Here is a 23,930-nt window from a genome sequence, read left to right as displayed (position 1 = left end):
GAGAGATTAGCACAGGTACATTATGCCCAATGCCTGTATGGGATTAGGTGCAAAAACAAATCAACTCTTCATGCAGGATGTTCTAGGAGTTATTAAGGCTTTCAAGTGCTGCACTGCTTAACTGACCTACCCACACACACATTTTACCATTTATATGGTGAAATAATTTCCTTGTGGACAGAACTAGGTGTTTGTGTACCATTGTGTCACCATTGTGACCCTATGTACAAGTTCAGTGTTTCTTGCAACCAATAAAATAGTATTTTCATGGCAAAGAGTGGCTGGGTGACCTCTGGCTTGAATTTATGTCAAACTAAAACCCTAAAAGCCACTGCAGACATGGCCATCGAGAGTTTGGTGTCCAGGGGCACCTGGGTGGCTCAGTGGGCTAAAGCCTCTGCCTTAGGCTCAGGTCATGATCCTAGGATCCTGGGATCGAGCCCCGCATCAGGCTCTCTGCTCAGTGGGGAGCCTGCCCAACCCCCTGCCTACCTCTCTGCCTACTTGTGATCTCTGTCTGTCAAATAAATAAATAAAATATTAAAAAAAAAAAAAAGAGTTTGGTGCCCAGATCCAAGTGGACCCGGTTCAAATCTGAGCTTTGCTGCTCCCTAGATGAATGACCTTGGGTGACCTTGGGTAAGATGCTCCACCTCTCTAAACCTCCATTTCCTCACATGTAAACGGGTGATAATAAATGTACCTACTTTTAAAAGTCATTGACAGCGATTCAGACACAAGATGGTGGAGAAGTAGGAGACCCTGTTTCTTTCTTTCTTTCTTTCTTTTTTTTAAGATTTATTTATTTATTTGACAGACAGAGATCACAAGTAGGCAGAGAGGCAGACAGAGAGAGAGGAGGAAGCAGGCTCCCTGCTGAGCAGAGAGCCCAATGTGGGGCTTGATCCCAGGACCCTGGGATCATGACCTGAGCTGAAAGCAGAGGCTTTAACCCACTGAGCCACCCAGGCGCCCCAGGAAATCCTGTTTCAACCAGTCCCCTCAAGTGAGCTAATTATCTACCAGAACACTCTGACTACCCATGAAATCAGCCTGAGATGTAGGATTATACACTTCCGGATCTCTAAGGGGGCAGAAGATACCAGTGGAGAGTGGTGACTTCTGATTGCTCAGAAGCATTCCAGGATGCACCTTGCCTGGATTGTGGTTGATACATTCAGTTCTCTCTCCCCCTCAACCACCTGTCACCAAAATGACTAGGAGGAAGAACATCAAAGGAAAAATTCAGAGACTGTGTTCTATCCATCAGAACTATTGGACGTGGATACAAACAGTATGTTGGAAAGGGAATTCAGGGTAACAGTTATTCAGGCAATGGCTAGGTTGGAGAAACCCGTTAGTGACAACAGAGAATCTCTAAGGGCAGAAGTGAAAGCTGCCTGGGAAGAAGTTAAAAATGCTATCAATGAGATCCAATCTAATCTAAATACTCTTAATAGCTAGTGTAACGGAGGCAGAAGACAGAAATAGTGATCTAGAGGACAAACTGATAGAGAAAAACAATCAGGAGGAGGCCTGGAAGAAACAGCTTAGAAACCATGAAAACAGAATTAGGGAAATAAATGACACCATGAAATGTTGCAGTGTCAGAATTATTGGGATCCCTGAGGCGGTAGAAAAAGACAGAAGACTAGAAGATATAGTTGAACAAATTCTGGATGAAAATTTTCCCAATCTGGGGAATGGAGCCAGCATTCGTGTCCTAGAGACTGAAAGATCAACGAATCTAGAAAGACCTCAAGACACTTAATTGTGAGACTGATGAATCATAATTCTAGACAAGAGCTCCTGAGGGCAGCTAGGGGGAAGCGATTCCTTATGTACAGCGGAGGGTCCATCAGAATAGCGTCAGACCTACCCACAGAAACCTGGCAAGCCAGAAAGGGCTGGCAAGACATATTCAGAACACTAAATGAGAAGAACATGCAGCCAAGAATACTTTATCCAGCAAGGCTGATATTCAAAATGGATAGGGAGATAAAGAGCTTCCAAGATCGGCAAGGGTTAAAAGAGTATGTGACCATCAAGCTGGCACTACATGAAATATTAAGGGGGGGGTTCTATAAAAGAAGAAAGAACCCAAGAGTGACATAGAACAAATTTACAGAGACAACCTATAAAAACCAGGACTTCACAGGCAACATGATGTCAATTAAAAAAAAAATCTTTCAATAATCACTCTCAACGTGAATGGCCTAAATGCTCCCATAAAATGGCACAGGGTTGCAGACTGGATACAATGACAGGACCCATCCATATGTTGTCTACAAGAGGCCCATTTGGAACCTAAAGATACATCCAAACTAAAAGTGAAGGGATGAAGCATCTTTCATGCCAATGGGCCTCAAAAGAAAGCTGGGGTAGTGATTGTCATATCAGATAAATTGGATTTTAAAGTAAAGACTGTAGTCAGAGATACAAAGGCCACTACAGCATTCTTAAAGGGTCTATCCACCAGGAAGATCTAACAATTGTAAATATTTATGCCCCCAACACAGGAGCAGCCAACTACATAAGCCAACTGTTAATCAAGATAAAGAGTCATAGTGATATGAACACATTAATAGTAGGAGATCTTAACGCACCACTCTCAGTAATGCTCTTAATACACCACTCTCAGTAATAGATCATCCAAGCAGAAAATCAATAAAGAAACAAGAGTGTTGAATGACACATTGGACCAGATGGACCTCATAGATATATACAGAACATTCTACCCTAAAACAATGGAATACACTTTCTTCTCAAGCACACATGGAACTTTCTCCAGAACAGACCACATACTGGGTCAAAAATCAGGGCTCAACCGATACCAAAAGATTGAGCTTATTCCCTGCATATTCTCAGACCAAAATGCTTTGAAACTGGAGCTCAACCACAAGAAAAAGTTTGGAAGGAATTCAAACTCCTGGAAGCTAAAGACCACCTTAAGAATGTTTGGATCAACTAGAAATAAAGAAGAACTTAAAGAATTCATAGACACCAATGACAATGAAGACACTTTGGTCCAAAACCTATGGGATACAGCAAAGGCGGTCCTAAGGGGGAAACACATAGCCATCCAACCCTCACTCAAAAAAAAAAAAAAAAAAAAATTGAAAGATCCAGAGTACACCAGCGATCTTTACAACTTAAAAGAACTAAAGAACCAACAATAAATTAAGCCAACCCCACAAAAAAGGAGGGAAATAATCAAGATTAGAGCAGAGATCAACGAGATAGAAACTAGAAATATAGTAAAACACAAAAACAAAACTAGAAGCTGTTTTTTTGAAAGAATCAATAAGATCGGTAAACCTGGCCAAACTAATCCAAAAGGGAAGAGCGAGGACCCAAATTAATAGTTATGAATGGAAAGGGAGAGATCACGACTAATACCAAGGAAAGAGAAACAAACATCAGAAATTGTTATCAACAGTTACATGCCAATAAGGTAAGCAACCTAGGCGAAATGGATGCATTCCTAGAAACCTATAAACTTCCAAAACTGAATCAGAAAGAAATTGATAACCTGAATAGACCAATATCTAGTAACGAGATTGAAGCAGTGATCATAAACCTCCCAAAAAACAAGAGCTTGGGACCTGACAGATTCCCTGGAGAATTCTACCAAACATTCAAAGAAGAAATGATACCTATTCTCCTGAAACTCTTTCAAAAAATAGAAGGAAAACTCCCAGACTCTTTTTATGAAGCCTGCATTACCTTGATCCCCAAACCAGGCAAAGATCCCACCAAAAAAGGAGAGTTTCAGACCAATTTCCCTGATGATATGGATGCCAAGATTCTCAACAAGATCCTAGCTAATAGGTGAATCATGAGAGACTATGGAGTCTGAAAAACAATCTGAGGGGTTTGAAGTGGTGGGGGGGTGGGAGGTTGGGGTACCAGGTGGTGGGTATTATAGAGGGCACGGATTGCATGGAGCACTGGGTGTGGTGAAAAAATAATGAATACTGTTATGCTGAAAATAAATAAATTTAATTTAAAAAAAAGATCCTAGCTAATAGGATCCAACAATACATTAAAAAGACTATACACTATGACCAGGTGGAATTTATACATGGGATGCAAGTGTGGTTCAACCTTTGCAAATCAATGTGACAGAACAAACCAAGAAGAGAAAAGAACCATATTGTCCTCTCAATTGATGCAGAAAAAGCATTTGAAAAGATACAGCATCTGTTCCTGATTAAAACCCTTTAAAGTATAGGGATAGAGGGACTATTCCTCAACTTCATAAAATCTATCTATGAAAAACCACAGCAAATATCATCCTCAATGGGGAAAAGCTGACAACCTTCCCTTTGAGATCAGGAACATGACAAGGATCCCCACTTTCGCCACTGTTGTTCAACATATTACTGGAAGTCCTAGGAACAGCAATCAGACAACAAAAAGAAATAAAATGTATTCAGATTGGCAAAGAAGTCAAACTCTCTTTCTTCACAGTTGATATGATACTTTATATGGAAAACCCAAAAGACTCCACTCCCAAACTACTAGAACTCATACAGCAATTCAGTAATATGGCAGGATACAAAATTAATATACAGAAATCAGTTGCTTTCTTATATACTAACAATGAAAATTAGAAATTAGAGAAATTAGGGAAATTAGAGAATTGCTTCCATTTACTGTAGCACCAAGAACCATAAGATACCTGGGAATACACCTAACCAAAGAAGTAAAGGATCAGTACTGGAGGAACTACAGAACTCTCATGAAAGAAACCGAAGAAGACACAAAAAGATGGCAGAGCATTCCATGCTCATGGATTGGAAGAATAAACATTGTTAAAATGTCTATACAGCCTAGAGGAATCTATACTTTCAATGCCAGTCAGAGCAAAATTCCACGGGCATTTTTCAAAGAGCTGGAGCAAACAATCCTAAAATTTGTATGAAACCAGAAGAGCCCCTGAATTACTAAGGAAATGTTGAAAAAGAAAAACAAAACTGGGGTCATCACATTGCCTGATTTCAAGCTCTATTAAAAAGCTGTGATCACCAAGACAGCATGGTACTGGCACAAAAACAGACACATAGACCATGGAATAGAGTAGAGAGCCCAGATATGGACCCTCAACTCTATGGTCAAGTAATCTTTGACAAAGCAGGAAAAATATACAGTGGAAAAAAGACAGTCTCTTCAATAAATGGTGCTGGGAAAACTGGACAGCTATGTATAGAAGAATGAAACTCAACCATTCTCTTACACCATTCACAAAGATAAACTCGAAATGGATAAAAGATCTCAATGTGAAGCCAGAATCTACCAAAATCCTAAAGGAGAACATAGGCAGTAATCTCTTCGACATTGGCCATAGCGACTTCTTTCAAGATATGTCCCCAAAGGCAAAGGAAACAAAAGCGAAAATGAACTTTTGGGACTTCATCAAGATCAAAAGCTTATGCATAGCAAAAGAAACAGTCAACAAAACAAAGAGGCAACCCACGGAATGGGAGAAGATATTCGTAAATGACACTACAAAGGGCTGATATCCAAGATCTATAAAGAACTCCTCAAACTCAACACACATGAAACAGATAATCACATTAAAAACTGGGCAGAAGGGCGCCTGGGTGGCTCAGTGAGTTAAAGCCTCTGCCTTTGGCTCAGGTCATGATCCCAGGGTCCTGGGATCGAGCCCCACATTGGGCTCTCTGCTCAGCAGGAAGCCTGCTTCCTCCTCTCCCTTTCTCTCTCTGCCTGCATCTCTGCCTACTTGTGATCTCTCAAATAAATAAATAAGTAAATAAATAAATAAATAAATCTTTGAAAAAAAAATGGACAGAAGACACGAACAGACACTTCTCCAAAGAAGACATACAAATGGCTAACAGACACATGAAAAAGTGTTCATTATCAGTGGCCATCAGGGAGATGCAAATCAAAGCCTTACACCAGTCAGAATGGCCAAAATCAACAAGACAGTAAACAACATATGCTGGAGATGATGTGGAGAATGGGGAATCCTCTCACACTGTTGATGGGAATGCAAGTTGGTACAGCCACTTTGGAAAACAGTGTGGAGATTCCTTAAGAAATTAAAAATAGTGCTACCCTATGACCCTGCAATTGCACTACTGGGTATTACCTCAAAGATACAGACATAGTGAAAAGAAGGGCTATCTGTACCCCAATATTCATAGCAGCAATTCCACAGTCACCAAACTGCGGAAAAAGCCAAGATGCCCTTCAATAGACAAATGGATAAAGAAGATACGTTCCATATATACAATGGAGTATTACGCCTCCATCAGAAAGGATGAATACTCAACTTTTGTATCAACATGGATGGGCTGGAGGAGATTATGCTGAATGAAGTAAGTCAAGCAAAGAGAGTCAATTATCATATAGTTTCACTTGCTTGTGGAGCTTAAGGAATAACATGGAGGACATGGGGAGATGGAAAGGAAAAGTGCATTGGGGGAAATTGGAGGGGGAGATGAGCCATGAGAGACTGTGGACTTTGAGAAACAAACTGAGGGTTTTGGAGGGGAGGGGGTTGGAAGGTAGGGTGAGCCTGGTGGTGGGTATTAAGGAGGGCCCGTATTACAAGGAATTCTGGGTGTGGTGCATAAGCAATGAATTTTGGAACACTGAAAAATAAAACAAAATAAATTTTTTTAAAAAAGTCATGGGGGGGGCACCTGGGTGGCTTAGTCAGTTAAGCATCTGCCTTTGGCTCAGGTCATGATCTCAGGGTCCTGGGATCCAGCCTGCATCAGACTCCCTGCTCACAGCAGCACAGAGTCTGCTTCTTTCTCTGCCCCACCCAACTCATGCTCACTCACTCACACTCTATCTCAAATAAATAAAATCTTTAAAATAAAAAGTCACTGAGAGAACTAAATAAGCTTAAGAAATATAGACAGTCTAACACATGGTAAATGGTCAACAAGTAGTAGCAATTAGCTAATTAACAATAAATTAAGATTTATTGTCTTTTTAAAAAAGAATTATAATTTATTTGACACAGAGACAGAACACAAGCAGGGGGAGCAACAGGCAAGGAGAGAGGGAGAAGCAGGCTCCCTGCCGAATAAGGAACCTGAACCAGGGCTTGATCTCAAGATCCCAGGATCATGAGCTGAGTTGAAAGCAGATGCTTAACTGAGCCACCCGGCATCCCAAGAATGGCTGTCTTTGAGTAACTTAGTCAACAAGGGTGGCAGTAATATTCATCATTATCCCAGTGTTGAACATACCTAGGAGCAAAATCCCAACGGAAGCTACTTGACCACAGCTCGGGGCGGGGGTGTGTGTGTTCTAATTGCCCCAGCAACAAAGCAAATAATTCCTCCAAACAGCTGGGCAGCGCTTCAAACCACTATTAGCTACTCGGGACACGAGCACATAGGGGATGGTTCGGGGTGCACATCGACTCGTTCACATAACAGAACTTAAAAATAGGTATTGGCAAGAAATTATTTCACTCTTAGATCTGGAATTAGGCTCCCTGGAAGACTGGAGGAAAAGACACCTAGAATATCCGCCAGGATGAAAATCCCACATATTAGCGACGAAGAAATTTTTCCATTACTTTCATGCTCCAACCAGCTCTGTTAAAAATAAATGTTGCCGATCACTGCACCTAAACCCCTTGTTGGCTGAAAGACACTTGCCCAAGTCACTTTACTATGTGTAATTTCTTTGTAGTGAGCTAGGTTTTGCGCCATCTGCAATTACTTGATTCCAGCAGCAAAGCGATCTTTCCAGGTGCGCCTAAGTTCTAACATACAGAAGGATAACATCTTATGAATTTGCACAGCTTAGAAACGTCATGGACTGGATGACTCCATTCCCAGTTAGATTTTCAATGCCAGATGGTGATTCTGTGCTAAAAGATCAGGTAACCAGGCCCAACCACATGGATTGCAGAACGAGCCCTTTGGCCAAAAGCAGTGGGTTGCAGGTGGGCTGGAGTCCACACAGAGGTGTGCCAGGCTGGTTAGGCAACCAAAGACTGCACCTGCACAAAGGAGAAGGTGGGAGGCCACCGGAGTCTAAAGTCCTTTTTGAGTCCCATTCCCTGCCTTTACTCATTCACCAGAGGGGTGCTGAACACGTGACGCCACAACACACGAGGAGGGAACAGCAAGGAGGATTCAGGAGCCTCCCCCTTAGCATCTTGCAAAGGGGGCACGAGGCTGGTATCTGGCAGCATTTCTCACCTCCTTCTCAGAAGACAAGAAACACCTGGAGTGCACATTCCCAGCCCACACAGACCTTCTGAACCAGGAACTGCCAGGGGAAGAGTCTGGGGTCTGCACACACTTTGTACTGTAGTAAAGGATACATAAGGCAGAGCTCTGCAATTGTTGGTTTCTGATCATTTTCCCCCTGGTTTAATGGTTACCTTGGCTAAACAACTAACCCCAAAAGCTTCTCTCTGCTACTCTGCATCACATCACTCCTCTGGGTTTTCGTTTTAAAAATAAAAATAAAAATAAAAATATATTTTAGGCATAAAACATAAGGACTTTATATACATATACGAAGTGATTACTAGAGTCAACCTAATTAGGCCTGCCTCGGGCTCACACTAAGGATTTTCAGCGTATACCTGAGAAGAGTTTTGAGCAGGGAAGTGACCTACATTTACATATAGGATCACTTCGCTTGGCCCATGGAGAACGGATTGAAGAAGAGCAGGAGCAGATGTCAGTGGAAAAGAGGGTATTACTGGAGTTAAGAAGAGACAGGTAACACCTGTTCACTGGACAACGTTGAGGTATGAGCAGAAGTTAAAGCCAGTGGGCTTCAAGGGGGGTTAGATGTGTCAGGGGAAGGCAGGGATCGAAGATTATCCAGATTTCTGGTCTAAGAAATTCAATGGATACTGGTGACGTTTACTAAAGAAAGAAACCCTGTAAGAATTGGGAGGACTTGTGTGATATGTTGGTGGAGAGGTGCGTGTGACATACCCAGGTAGAGAGAGACTTGGATAGATGGGTCTGGAGCTCAGAATGGTCTGGGCGGGAACTGTTTAGTAGTATGTATTTGGATAGAGATGGAAATGAAACCTAAGGACTTGGACAAGATCAGGGGCTCAGAGAAATTACAGTATTAGAAGAGTAGGTCTAGTACTGAGCCCTGAAGACAGCTACCACTTACCACCAGAGCAGAGGAGAGGACAAGGAAACTGGTCAGACATAGGAGTAGGGGAGCGGGCTCCAGGATTCTCTATCCCCTGGTCTTTATGGCCTGGGTAGTCTCCTCCCACATGGAACAGGGCTAACCTGTGTAGCCAATACACAGGTATTGTGAAAATGACAGTGCACAACTGAGGTAGCGGCTATAAAACCTTTTAAGACGTCAGAGAGACATAAGGGGGTACCTAAAAATGTTGTTCAAATAATAAAGCTTTTAAGAGTCTTAAGGCTATTGTCCCTCAGCAGCCTGAGCAGAAGCCCAAGGTAGAAAAGGACTTTTCTCAAAGAAATTTGTGGGTGTGACCTTTGCTAATGGAGTGAGGTGGAGCAAGACTCCCAGGAGACACAGTGTTCAAAATAACTACACTGGCAGCACACTACCAGCTTGGACTGAAAAAAGATACACTACAAAATGTAAAGAGGTCTTTGGACCTCCCATACTCTACTGGGTGATAGCAGGCTGAGAAAGCGACGTACGAGTGAATACGGGCTACCTTTTATGGAAAAGGAAAGATGACTCCAGGAGCCCAGCCTCCAAGGTGGCCCTCAACATTCCCCATCTTCTGGTATTCACACCTTTGGGTATGTCCTTCCCACACTGAATACGACGGCCCTGCGTAAGGAGTCTATTGTGAAGTGACAGTATGTCACCTTTGAAGACAAATCATGAAAGACATTGTACCTTCCAGCATGCTCTCTTGGATCACCCGCTCTGTGGGAAACCAGGTACCATGTCAGGACATTCAAGCAGTCTGATGGAGATGCCTACATGGTGAGGAACTGAGCCTCCTGCCAATCATGTGGATTGCCTCCAATCATGTGGATAAGCCATTGCGTGTGTGTGTGTGTGTGTGTGTGTGTATGGGGGGGGTGGTCCTCTGGCTTCAGTCAGGCTTCCAGATGACTGTAGTGCCACATTATGATGAGATGACCCTCACGAGGGACCCCATGCAAGACCAACCCAGTTCAGCTGCACCCAAGTGCCTGACCCATAAAAACTGGGATATAAGGTTTATTGTTTTAGGATATGTCCTGGTGGTGATTTGTTAAGATATGGCTTAGGGTAATTTGTAGTAGGTCTTGAAGTAATACAAGAGATAATTAATATAAGGAAAGAGACCAAGAATGAGTTCATCAACAGTGAATGAGCTGTTTCAAGGAGAGCGTGGACAATGGTGTCAAATGTTGCGGCATAGCCAAATCCCTCATGCCTGGATGCCAACAGACCCCGCCTAGCCATCCTCAATCTCATGAGTATCTCTTGATCGTAGAAAACAACAAAACCAATCAAAACTCCACTATACTCAGTGTACTTAGTGTAAGAAAACTAAGAAGTACCTATCATTCTTTTAAAGGACTTCGTTCAAAACATGATTTGAAAGTCTGCAATGCCTCTCAATGACCGTGGATAAGCTGAACTTACCCACTCTCTCAGTGACCTCATGTGGACACACCATGCCATTACTGGGCTCTAAGTCAGCCTGACCTGTAGCACCTGGACTACTGGGTATGCCGCAAGCGCTCACACAAGGTGACACGAGACTAAAGCAAAATCTTAAGACAGGGGTGTCTGGTGGCTCGGTCGGTTAAGCATCCAGCTCTTTTGATTCTGGCTCAGGTCATGATCCCAAGAGTCGTGAGATCCAGCGCCATGTCAGGCTCCACGCTGGGTGTGGAGCCTGCTGGAGATTCTCTCCCTACCTCTCCCCTGTCAAAAAACAACTTTAGAAAAGACTCCAACAACATTTTATCAAAAATGAACACTACCACTACCTCATAGTGATGTTGTAATTTATATCTTAAAAGTATTTTCACGACATCTTATTTTGTGCTCACAACAAACCCTGTGAGCTGGGGTGGTGGGTCTGTAAAAAAGGCAAAGACAAGTCATTCCTATTTACCGAGTGAGGAAACTAAGAGGCTTCAGATACTGGACTAGGGTCACACAGTATCTTCATTCATGGTGCAGGTCTTCTGGTGTCAAGTTGAGCACTTTTCCCCAAACACCCAGGCAGCATTTACCAGGGAGGATTCCTCGAGCTTCCTCTTTCTACAAATAATCCCAACATGACTCTAACGTAACCTTCTGCAACGATTCATCTGCCTTGGGCTTTAATGCTGTCTTTTCTGAAGCTGGAACCATGGAACGGGTAAAGATTCTTTGTCTTCCTTTCGCTTTGGTTCCTGGGCACCTTGAATGTCTTCCCCAGCAGTCCTCAAGAGTGGCGAGACAGCAACGCCATTGCTCAAAACATCCTTCACCAGAAGCTGCCATCCGACAACCCAAGTCCTTCCAGGAAGAGAAACCAGTCTATCAGTTGAGAGTTATGTTTCATTTTTAAATTCCAAACATTATCTGCTTCATCATCTTCCTTAATCACATTTGTAGCTGCTTCCTAAATTTCAATGTACGCTTAGAGACCTAAACTTTACAAATACTGAGTATATTCAAATGTGCTTGCTGTGGACTCAGAGGGCTCACCACAAAGACCTTCTGGAAAGGTGAGTGGCACCAGCAGCCTCTGAACAGAATTCCCCTGAGGAAGAAAACCCTCACATGGAATGCATAGCAACGATATTAAAAACACTGGCTCGTGTGTGTAGAGTGGCACTTTACAGGTCTTGTTTAATTTAATCCTCGAAAGAATCCTATGAGGTCAAAGTTCTGCTTAAAAATCAGACACTGTCACGTGGTCACACGGGTGTAACACCTTTATATCCTAAAGGGCAAAAAATAATTCCTAAATCCTAACGCCTCTCAGCAGCCACCATCTCCTCAGAGGGTTGGTCTGTAGGGATCTGACCCAATTTGGTGTTTTTCACACATTTTCAAGCCTGTTAGTGTTTTGCCATTCCCCATCAGTGCACATTTTATTCTATTTTCAGTGGATGCAGAGTGTTAGGGAACAGAAATAAGTGCATTTTTGGCTCAGAGACACTCAAGACATTTCCAGATTTCCTCAGTCTGCCTCCAAGGCTCCAATGCCACTTCTATCATACTCATCTAAAAGAGGATACAAGAAACTACATCTCAAACTTGTCTTTGCTTCTAATTTTCTCCCATCAGGATTAGTGTAAGAAGGTAAGAAATGAAGACCTGATCCAAGAATCTATTCTGAAGTAGCAATTAGAAGAGCCAAAATTTGCTACCAGAGATCTGTGTCTATCCACCTAGGTATCTATACAGATACATTTAGATCTATAGATATTTTAAACCTGTATTTCTTGAAAACCACCTCAGCAAGTGTGATCAGCTTACTTCTAGTTCCTGCACAGTGACAGAACCACAGAGGTAGGCAGCCATGTGAGAAATGCTAGAGCCAAGAGTAAGACCATCAGCCAATCCCAAAGAAAACATTCAGAGTCACGATTCCCAGGACTTCTGCCATGACCATGGGCTTTAAACCATTCTACTACTTCCTGGAGGTCAAATGGCTGAGCCTCGTAACCGAGCTCCTTCTTGGCCTTCTCTAGGCTAAAGTAATGTGTGATGCCAGTTTTGTAAACTTCTGCGCGGGTGAGGAAGGGCTGGAAGTTGTAGAGTTGACCCAAGATGGTGTGAACCACTTCTGTCAGGAACGCAAAGCAGTAGATGAGGGTCAGCGGCAGGCGGACAGATGGGAACGGGTAGCCTAGGCCCTCAACCAAAGGCCGGAAGAACTCGAAGTTGTTCACGGGCCTGCCATCTGAAATGAAGTAGGGCTGCCCAGAGGCAATGTGGCCCTTGCCAGCTTTCAGAGCCTCTGAGGCCAGAATATGAGCCTGTACCAAGTTATCCACATGGACAAATTCAACCAGGCTCCCAGGATCCCCATACACAAACTTGAACAGACCCCTCTCGATGTAGCTCACTATCCTGGGAAGGTGCCTCTGTTCTCCAGGCCCATAGATGCCAGCCGCCCGCAGAGCACAGGTTCGTAAGACGCCATCACTTCTGACCAGGCTGGTACCATTGGCCTCCAGCACCTTCTTCTCTGCAATAGATTTGGTCCGAGAGTAGTGATCGGGATGGAGGTGAAGAGGTAGGTAAGGCAGAGACTCATCTCCATTTCTGATAACTTGACCTCCAAAGACGACATTGAAAGTGCTGGTGTAAACGAATCTTGGTACCCCTCTCCTCCTGCAGACCTGGAGGATGTTGTCTGTGCCCCCAACGTTGACTTCTTCAATCAGGCTCCGATTCAGCTGCTCCCGCCCGGACATGCCGTAAGAGGCAACATGGAACACACACGTGACATCCACATCCTCGAAGGCTTTCTCCACGGCAGAGAGGTGGCGAATGTCTCCACGGATAAACTTGATTCCCTCGGGAATGGAATGAACGGGGCTGCTGATGTCAAAGAGAATCACATGGAATCCTTTCTGGCTCAGAGCACAGCCCAGGCTGAAATGAGAAGCAAGTCAGATCGAATTGCTGGTAAGCTATGCCTGAGGAAAAGTACGGAAGATTTTTTACCAATTGATGTAGGGCTGATCCACGTCTTCTAGGCTTATCCTGAGTCCCTCCCCTTACATGCTCACGGGTGCAACCCTGACTTCTGTAAGTAAATATGCAAAGATTCAAAACTGGGGAGCCACACATCTCCTCGGATTATACTGAGAAGCTTGATCTTCTGATACCATGGCATCTACATGTTCCATATTTTCCCCTCTGTTTTAGAAACTACCACCCGTTCTTTGGCATATTTATGAATGATAAAGTTGCAAAAGAATAACTATTATTGTCACATGATTTGGTGACACCAGTTATCTCCCTAATTTGATATGTTTACAAAGAATTTTTCTTAAAGTAGAATACATCTGTAGTTCCGAATTTCAGCAACCATACAGTGGGCAACCTAATTCATTTCTGGTTTAACACTATTTCAACATGTAGAAGCTGATACTGTATTAATGTCAGCAACTATCAGGGAAATAATTCCATGGGCATGGGTGACTGAGGCACTGACCGGAAACCAAAATAGCCACCTCCTCCGGTAATGAGGACAGTTTCCTTTGGGGATTTTTGGAAGTCCATGTGTGGTAGTCAAAAGATCGCTGGACCTGTAAGAAAGAAATATGTAACAGTGTTACTCAACCCTTCCGAGCCTATTGCTACATCAAAAAAGGGGTGCTGATGATAAGCTCAGAGGCTTACAAAGCCCCAGCAAAAAGCCCTATACGATGGGCTCTCCATGACCCCATTTCTCCAATCACCTAATCTTCAAGCTCTAGAGTCTGGTGATGGGCTGTTCTATTACGTTTCCACATACCATGATTACCCCTCTCAAGGGCACAGGGTTGCAAAAAGCCTGACAAGTTCTTCCGGCTGAGCGTGCTAAGGACATCAGATGGCCGGGAAAGCTAACCAGTCCATCTTGCAGCAATCGGTTGGTGGGAAGGCCACTGAGGCTGTTTCCAAACACAGTGCATGTCAGTCAGAGACACTTCACCCCTGACTTCTTCCCTTCAACATTTAGGTCTGTTTGAATGTCATCTGCGCAATCAGAGACGCTCGAGCTCTCCTCACCTTCAATATTGCTTTGTTTCTTCATGGTACATTTCGCAACCTAACATCATCTGTTGACTTTTTCTTTAACCACTGCTCTCCTTCCAACAGAGCGTTAAGTTCCGTGAGAACTAAGACCGTCTACCTTTTCCACTGGGGAGTCTGGACCACCACCTATCACGTTGCAGACGCTCAACCAGTATCCGGTCAAATTACGGAGGACGGGGACCACTGTGAAATACACCCAGCTCAGTAAGACCATGGGCTCAAGTGACGCAGAGCCCCGAGGTGTCTAAGACTCATCATCAGGTTTGTCAAGAAACACTGCAATTTTCATTTAACTTCTCTTCTAACAGATTCTGGGTCATGGGATGAAAACAACTAAGAGTTAAATGAGATAGAATTCCTGCTCTCTGGAAGTTAGGATGGAGAGAGAGCCTTTTGCAGATACCTAAACTATGAGGCCAAAAGGAGAAAATAAGATTATTTATACGACGGTGTAAACAATGTACTGTGGGAGCACCTGGGTGGGTGTCGGGAGAAATCTGGAGGGTGTCTGAGAGAAGACTTCACTGAGGGGTGAATCAGAACAGCAGGGAGTTCTCGGTGGGCTGAGACCCCCAGGCAGGTTACCACATGCTGAGGGAGCATCATTAAGGAAAGGAACACCAACGGGCAGGCCATATGGTGGGTCTGTGGCTGGTAGGCAAACTGAAGCCAAAGCAGGGTGCTGGTGTTTAAGGTGGGAAGGAGGGCCTGGGGCCACCTTTGAGTTCCTGGATGGGTGGGGGGTGGGGTGGGGAGTGTAGATTCTATTCTGTGAGCAGCTGAAAGCCTTTTATGTTTACTGAACAGGCCTGTTCCCTTTGGTCCTTGCTAAAGGTCAAGCTCTTCCTGGAGGGAGGGAGTCTGGAAACAGCGAAGAATCTCAGGTAAAGGTGATGGGACTGGGCTAGAGGCTCATCTGTGAGAAAGAAATGCCAGGGAGCGGTGCTGACGACAGGATGGGAGCTGGCGAGGGACTTACAGCCCAGTGGGCAGCGTCCAGGTAAAGTCTGAAGAGTGTGCAGTCATTCACTGAAACAGCACACACAGGTTTTTCGAAATGTTCCATTTGGTTAACAGATGTTCTATTTTGATTAACAGGATGCCAGATAACAATGTTGAAGATATTCTTAATATCGCCACAAGCATTCCACGAGAAGGGATTCAGAAAATGCACCAGGCCTCAGAGTCCATTTAAGAAAACTGAGACCAGTTAAAGCCTCTGCCTTCGGCTCAGGTCATGGTCTTAGGGTCCTGGGATCGAACCCCACATGGGCTCTCTGCTCGGCAGGGAGCCTGCTTCCTCCTCTCTCTCTGCCTGCCTCTCTGCCTACTTGTGATCCCTGTCTGTCCAATAAATAAATAAAATCTTAAAAAAAAAAAAAAAAGAAATAAAGAAAACTGCAACAGAAATTCTTCCTAATCTCTAATTATTCTTTGTTTTTAAAACTGCACATTCCAGTGCAGTCACAGGACCACAATGTGGTGATTGTGCACATGGGCACATCAGTCACGCTGGGAACGTACCAGTTCAAATTATTAACGCGTCAGAGTACCTGCCAGGCCTACTCACGTTACTCCTCATTACCCTGAACTCATTCCATAAGGATCTGAAGCAAGAACTTGGATACTGACCTGATCAGGACGGTCAGGCAAGAAAGGTGGCGATGAGTAAGGAAAAAGTAATGATTAGCAAGACAAACAGCAAGGAAAAGAAGCCTAACCACCAGGGGGGCAAAACCCAGCTCCTCCCTCCCTGGCTCCCTGTATCAATAAGCACAGAAAAAAAATGCAGTAGACACGTTTCTCAGAAAACTGCAAGGTACTTCTCAGAACACTATGCCGCAAGGGAGAAGAGCAGACACGGTTTTTCTTCAACCAGCTGCCTGATCTTTACCCACTTTATGGCTTCTCCTTTATTAATTAGTTACCATCTGATTCCTGCGGGGGCTGGGCACTCACGCCACGCCACCGTTGATAGTCACAATCGCTTTAAGGCTCTTTCAAAACCCAGCTTCGTGACTAACCGCCTTCCTCTGGGTGGAGGGTAGAAGGTCACATCTGACCTGAGCACTCGTTCTAGTGGATATGGGTTAAAGTTAAGTACATGATCGAGGAAAAGGAATCTTAATTGCAAACAGGAAAAAATGAAATTTAAATCCGCCTGACCTCTTGATAATACTAAGATAAAAGTGAGGGTAATAAAGTTGATATTGCACAGGGAAGTTATGAGAAAACTCATAAAAATGACTATGGGTACTTTAGATTTACAAAGACCTAATTAAATGCTAAAGATCAGTAATAAGAACCTTAGATTACCCACACAGCTCCTTTATCCCTGGAGTTCGAGTATCATGATGAGGCTACTAACCCTCTGGTATTATAATGCAATATACAAATCTACGTGCCCCTGGAGCCCAGAGCAGAAAGGAGAACGGAAGACTGCTTTCATAAAAATAAAATTTTACTGTGTTTGCTTCAAGGATGATAAAAACAGCTTCAAGTGGTTTAACTCTGTGGTGGTATGTTTTAAATTACTATCCAAGTACTACCTAGAGGCAAAACGGAACTGTGTTCTTCCTGTATCGAGATCAGGAAAATACACTGAGGCCAGACGGTTTAGAAATAGTGGTTCAAATTCCATTCGGGATCCGAAAACTATTCGTGCTTAATAACAAGCAGTCAAAACTATAAAGATTAAGTTAGTAAAGATAAGGGGAGTAACCCTGACACAGGTAAAAGAGATGTGAGGTGTACAACCTAAAAGGCCAGATACACTTGGGAAGAAAATTAGCTGAGGGCATAGTGCTACGTGGAAAGTCCATATACCCCAGGGGGACAGCATCATGGTGACCCAAGGCTGGGGGCTAGGTGAAATAAGATGTTGGTCAAGTGTACACATTTCCAGTAAGGACAGAATGAGTTCTGGGGCCCCAATACATAGCAGTATACCAGACTACAGCCCACAATACCCTACTACATACTTGAAAGTTGCCAAGCCTAGAACCTTAAGAGCTCAGCGCAATGCGTGCACACACACACACACACACACACACACACACAACACTAATTATGTGAGGTGCCTGAGATGTTGACAAACCTTACTGTGATCATCATTTCACAGTATAACAAACCATCACATTGCACACCTTAAAACTACAGAGTTATGGGACGCCTGGGTGGCTCAGCAGGTTAAAGCCCCTGCCTTCAGCTCAGGTCATGGTCTCAGGGTCCTGGGATCAAGCCCCACATTGGGCTCTCTGCTCAGCGGGGAGTCGGCTTCCCCACCCCACCCCCTGCCTGCCTCTCTGCCTACTTGTGATCTCCGTCTGTCAAATACATAAATAAAATCTTTAAAACAAACAAACAAACAAACAAACTACAAGTTATGTCAATTATCTCCATTAACTGGAAGGAAAAAATATCTTAAACTCCCCACCCAGAACTGGTTCTCAGTGGCTGAGCTAGTGCCTGAGCTAGACCTAGGGCTTGAAGCCAGATGGGCAGCACTCCCCAGCCTAGGTTTTTTGTTTGTTTTTTGATATTTACTTCTTTCGGAGAGAGAGAGAGAGAGAGAGAGATGGCGCTGGGGCAGGGGGGAGGAGAGAGAGGAGGAGAAACTCCAGTAGACTCTGCACTGAGTTCAGAGCCCACGCAGGGCTCAGTCGCACGACCCCCAGTTCAGAGCGCAGGGACCGAGAGTCCAAGCGCACTGCGCCCCCCACGTGCGCCCGCGAACCCCCAAGGCTGGGCTCTTTGGGAGGCGAGGGGCCGCCCCCGGGGCTGGGGCCAGGCGGCGGGCCATTACCTGCCACCTTCACAGCGTCCGCGACACCCGGCACCGCTGCCGCTACCACGCACCACGCGCCCCTTACGTCCTGTTCAAATTTCCCTCTTTACGAGACAGACGTTCAGTTCAAGCGCGAACCTCACATTCCCACTCGGGATGGGGAACCAGCAGCGCCGGCCCCCGGGGCAGGTGGGACTCCCAGGACCCCTGGGAGGAGAAGGAACCGGCACGTCCAGCCAGACGGGCCTGCGGGGAACTCGGGGCCGGCGCTGCTCTGGTAAAACAACAAACAAACAAGGAAAAACAAAACCGAAGCCAGCGGCCGGGGTCCGTTCCCGGAAGCCGCGGCGCCCCGCGAGTCCGACCCGGAGCTGGGAGGGGGCGGGGGTTCCCGCCATCACCGGGGCGCCCTCCTCGGCGCCTGTCCCCCCCGCGCCCCGCAAGCCCGGGCCGGCCGCCGCGCGCAGCCGCTCTCGGCGCCCCCCGCGCCCCCGCCCCCGCCCCCGCCCCCGGCGCACTCACGGCGGCGCACGCCGGCAGCACCCGCGCACCGCGACCCGCCACGAGCCCAGGCCTCGCGAGCCCGCCGCCGCTGCCCCTGCGCCCGGCCCGCGGCGGAGCCACTTCCGGCCTCTCTAGGAAGGCGGGAGGCCTCGGCGTCTCTACGATGCGCAGGTTTCACGTCGGTGCGCACCTGCGCTGGGCCGCTTGCTGGGCCGGGGTTGCTCCCCGAATGTCCCCTGCGTGCCCCGTCCGACTGTTGCAGCTTCAGGGGGGCACATCTACGCTTACCGCCACCTCCAATTTCGGCTTTTAGACGTCTGCCTCCGTCTTTGTGTACCCACAGTGCTGAGCACAGTGCCTGGTTAATGCGGGGAAGGGTGGGGAGGGTGTCTCAGCCCGGTCAGGAGGGCTTGGATGGCTGATGGCTGTTGGGGGGAAGGATGACGATGAGGCTCCCGAAGACTCCTGAATATTCACTCTGCATGTCTCTTTTTAACCCTCCATCTCTGAGTTTCCACATTTATGTTGTCCATATGTTTTCCGGGTGTCCCTGATTTTCCCAGTTCCAGTAGGTGTGAAGGGGTGGCAGTGGGACACCAGGTGTGTCTGCTGCACGCCGGAATCCTGTAAGGCTGTGCGCTTAAAGGATGCTCCACACCGAGGTGGCTGAGGAGTGGGCTTTCTCTCCAGTCCCTGTTATTTCCTTGGGCACAGCTCCTCAAATGTCTCCTGGGAAAGTGGCTTATCATATGAGCCCTGAAGAATGAGTAGGAGGTGGCCCAAGAAGAGAAGAAAGGAACATTTTGGTGGACGATGTAACAGGGTAAATGCGTAGAGTCCAGATGGAGTTTGCTACGTCTGAGGAATGGACAGGTGCTGGGTAGGTCTGTGCTATGATACGGTTCTGCATGCTACTCAGGTACTGGGGCTTCCTTAGGGCTCTGTTGTGGTTTCAGGAAACTGCGGCATCTGAAAAACTTTGTCCTGATACACTTGGTGGACTTCCTTGTGTCCCTCGAGATCGTTTCTCCAGGAGGCCACACTTTCGGGCTTGGCGGTTTTCAAACAGCATATGTTGTGATCAGCTAGGACATGTCATGACTAATGTCTTACCTAGAGTACAGTAGTGAGCGTGAAGCAAAGAATAGCTTCCCTTTCTAGTCTTTAGACTTAGAGGAAGTACAGCAAGGAGGAAAGAAACAGACCTTGCAGTCAGAGTAGTGGGGATTTGAACGCCAGCTCTGCACGGAGGGGTCCTGAACTGACGAGATGAGGTGAGGTCTGTGTCCCCCACAGATACCTCCTGGGCAATGTTAGCTGCTCTTGGTTACAGATCACCCTCAAGACAACATGTGCAAAATCTGCGCAGGAACGTTCCCGTCTGCATTATTCACAGTGGCTCCAGAAGAGAAACAGTCCAAATGTCTATCAACGGGTGAATGGATAGATAAAGCATGATAAACCCGTACAAACAGAATATTATCCAGCTGTAAAAAGCAACCAAGTACAGACCTTCCTTGACATACAATGGGGTTATGTCCCGAGAAAGCCATTGTAGGTTGAAAATAAAATAGGTCAAAAATGCATTTACGACACCTAACCTATTGAATATCATTGCTTAGCCTAGCTCACTAGGCTAAATGCACTCAGAATCCTTCCACTAGACTATAGTTGGGCAAAATCATCTAATGCAAACCCTGTTTGATAATAGAGTGTTGAGTATCCTGTGTCATTTATCAAATACTGTATGGAATGTGAAAAACAGAATGGTTGCAAGTGGCTCGCTTGTTTATCCTTGGGATCCTGTGGTGGACAGAGACCTTTGGCTCACTGCAGCCCAGCATCACAAGAAAGGGTCATCCTAAATATTGTTGACCTGGGGAAAAGATCCATATTCCAAATTCCAGATTTGAAGTGCAGTTTCTACGGAAGGCGCATTGCTTCCTCACCATGGTAAAGTTGAAAAATCACAGGTCGAACCATCCTAAGTCGTAGGTCCGGGGCCATCCGTACTGATACATGTTACAACATGGATGAACCTAGGAAAACCGAGCTCATGTTCCTATTGGCCAGTTTCAGAAGCCGGTCACCAAAGACCACACATTTCATGATTCCATCTATATGAAATGGCCAGAGTAGGCACATCCGTAGCGACAGAAAGCAGCTTGGACGTTTAGGATGCCACAGGAATGAGTGCTAATGGGAATAGGGTTTCTCTCTACAGTGATGCAATATGGTGATTGTACAGCTCTGTGAACATTAACATCCACGGTTTGTAAATCATGCTTTCCAGGGGTGGATTTTATGATATGTGAATCATAGAGCCCAATAAAACTGTTATTTTAAAAATATTATACCATGAGCCTGGGTGGCTCAGTTGGTTAAGTGCCTGCCTTTGGCTCAGGTCATGATCCCAGAGTCCAGGGATTGAGTCCCTCATTGGGCTCCCTGCTTGGGGGGAGGGGCTGCTTCTCTCTTCCTTCTCTCACAAATAAATAAATAAAAGCTTTAAAAAAATAAGACTACACCTACAATAATGTCCATTTTTTTGTATTCCATATGTCTTATTTTAAATTTATTTTTTATTTTCAGCATAACAGTATTCATTATTTTTGCACCACACCCAGTGCTCCATGCAATCCGTGCCCTCTATAATACCCACCACCTGGTACCCCGACCTCCCACCCCCCGCCCCTTCAAAACCCTCAGATTGTTTTTCAGAGTCCATAGTCTCTCGTGATTCACCTCCCCTTTCAATTCCCCTAACTCCCTTCTCCTCTGTAACTCCCCTTGTCCTCCATGCTATTTTTTATGCTCCACAAATAAGTGAAACCATATGATAATTGACTCTCTCTGCTTGACTTATTTCACTCAGCATAATCTCTTCCAGTCCCGTCCATGTTGCTACAAAAGTTGGGTATTCGTCCTTTCTGATGGAGGCATAATACCTCATAGTGTATATGGACCACATCTTCCTTATCCATTCATCCATTGAAGGGCATCTTGGTTCTTTCCACAGTTTGGCAACCGTGGCCATTGCTGCTATAAACATTGGGGTACAGATGAACTTTGGGGACTTCATCAAAATCAAAAGCTTCTTCACAGCAAAGGAAACAGTCAAGAAAACAAAGAGGCAACCCACGGAATGGGAGAAGATATTTGCAAATGACAGTACAGACAAAAGGTTGATATCCAGGATCTATAATGAACTCCTCAAACTCAACACACACAAAACAGACAATCATATCAAAAAATGGGCAGAAGATATGGACAGACACTTCTCCAATGAAGACATACAAATGGCTATCAGACACATGAAAAAATGTTCATCATCACTAGCCATCAGGGAGATTCAAATTAAAACTACATTGAGTTATCATCTTACACCAGTTAGAATGGCCAAAATTAGCAAGACAGGGAACAACATGTGTTGGAGGGGATGTGGAGAAAGCGGAACCCTCTTCCACTGTTGGTGGGAATGCAAGTTGGTGCAGCCTCTTTGGAGAACAGTGTGGAGATTGCTCAAGAAATTAAAAATAGAACTTTCCTATGACCCTGCAATTGCACTCCTGGGTATTTACCCCAAGGATACGGATGTAGTGAAAAGCAGGGCAATAATGTCCGTTTTGTTGCAATTGCAATTTCATTCGAGTAGGAGAGAACAGGATGGCCAGTCATCCCGGACATGCCCACAGAAGCATGTCATAGACGACCAGATCAATACAGGGAAGAGATGAGGGGGCCCTGCCTTAGAGAAAGAAGCATCCTTCTCCTTTCCACCATCCCCATGTGACAGCTTTGCCCACGGGACCCTCCTCCCCCCTTCCTCTTTCTCAGGGCAAGGAGAAAAGACTATAAACCAATGAGCAAAACTGGGGTTTGAATAATAAATGGCTTCCAATTAGCTGCATTGAAAACCGAGAGTCGACCTGTATCAATTTTCATGATCAAATTACTTCATTTTGTCTCTCTTCTAACTGGTGGGGTAATTTTATGCCAGGATTATTTTAGTCACTCTAATTACGCAGGCATCAATATTTAGTGGGTGTCTACCTAACCCTCAGCAGACCCAAAGGGGCTCCTCCCTCAGAGAGCGCGGCAGGTCAATGTCATTTGAATAGGCATGCACAGTACAGAAAGGAAGTTCCTCTGATCTCGCCCTCCTCGCTTGTAAGGAACATTCAGGTGCTATTTCTTGAGAGAACAATGTGTATCCTATTCAGCAGCATCAACAAAACTAAAGGCAGTCCTCTGAGTGTGATGAGTTCATTCGGTGACACTGAATGCAATCCCTGCACAGATGTTTCATCAGGCATTCAGTTATGCAAGACAAAATTCACCATTTGTTTAGATTTTCCTTTTTTGCAAGGAACCTTTCCTCACCAGTTGCCTAGTATTTGAATTTCGGTCACAGACAGTATCACTCGTCCCCTCTTCCTTTGGAACGCCATCTCCTTTGACTAACCCTGTCCTATTCACACCAGTCTCTGTCTCCTCCTCCCCTTCCCCTCCCTCCTCACCCCTCCTCTCCATCTTCTTTCTTTGCCTCCTTTGAACTTTCTTCCTAGCTCTTAACTAGCTACAACCCAAGAGTCAACCTCCAGCTTTCTTTCCTTCTCCATCTACATCCTTTGCCTGAAAGAACTCTTTAGTTATCTTGGTTTCAACTCTTAACCCTGCACAGGGGACCCCCAGACGTACATGATCTTGCCCCTGGGAAGTATTTATGGGGACGTCCACCTATGTGAACCTCACGTCCACAGGTGTACTGCTTGTCTCCAGCAGCACCTGACATTGGCTGTGTTATTGTGACACCCGCTTCTCTTCCTTCATTCCTGTATCTATTTACCTTTGCCTTGGCAAGTGTCTCAGACTCATTCTCTCTTTCCATTCCTTCTGCTTCCTTTCTATCTTCCTGATG

At 45.3% G+C, this 23,930-nt stretch overlaps 1 protein-coding gene across 10 annotated transcripts; it reads right to left on the bottom strand.

Moving 5' to 3' along the window:
• Positions 1 to 10,956: 10,956 nt before the first annotated feature.
• Positions 10,957 to 19,117, bottom strand: SDR42E1 (short chain dehydrogenase/reductase family 42E, member 1). 10 transcript variants are annotated; one of them, XM_082712013.1, is made up of 5 exons: positions 19,028 to 19,109; positions 18,524 to 18,779; positions 16,647 to 16,794; positions 14,132 to 14,225; positions 10,957 to 13,566 (listed from the first exon to the last, which is right to left on the bottom strand). In XM_082712013.1, the coding sequence occupies exons 4-5, from the start codon at positions 14,197 to 14,199 to the stop codon at positions 12,444 to 12,446; spliced, it is 1,191 nt and encodes a 396-aa protein (XP_082568139.1). In that variant the 5' UTR covers positions 14,200 to 14,225; positions 16,647 to 16,794; positions 18,524 to 18,779; positions 19,028 to 19,109; the 3' UTR covers positions 10,957 to 12,443. The 10 variants fall into 10 exon arrangements, with proteins under 10 accessions (XP_082568139.1, XP_082568140.1, XP_082568137.1 ...); XM_082712014.1 differs by lacking the exon at positions 16,647 to 16,794 and having other exon boundaries at positions 18,524 to 18,609; positions 19,028 to 19,111; XM_082712011.1 differs by lacking the exon at positions 16,647 to 16,794.
• Between the last annotated feature and the right edge of the window lie 4,813 nt (positions 19,118 to 23,930).

This window comes from Mustela nivalis (genome assembly GCF_964662115.1).
Source record: "Mustela nivalis genome assembly, chromosome: 18".
In the NCBI taxonomy this organism is placed as follows: Eukaryota; Metazoa; Chordata; class Mammalia; order Carnivora; family Mustelidae; genus Mustela; species Mustela nivalis.
The sequence above is the reverse complement of the archived record's forward strand: the minus strand, read 5'-3'. Positions and strand labels throughout refer to the sequence as shown.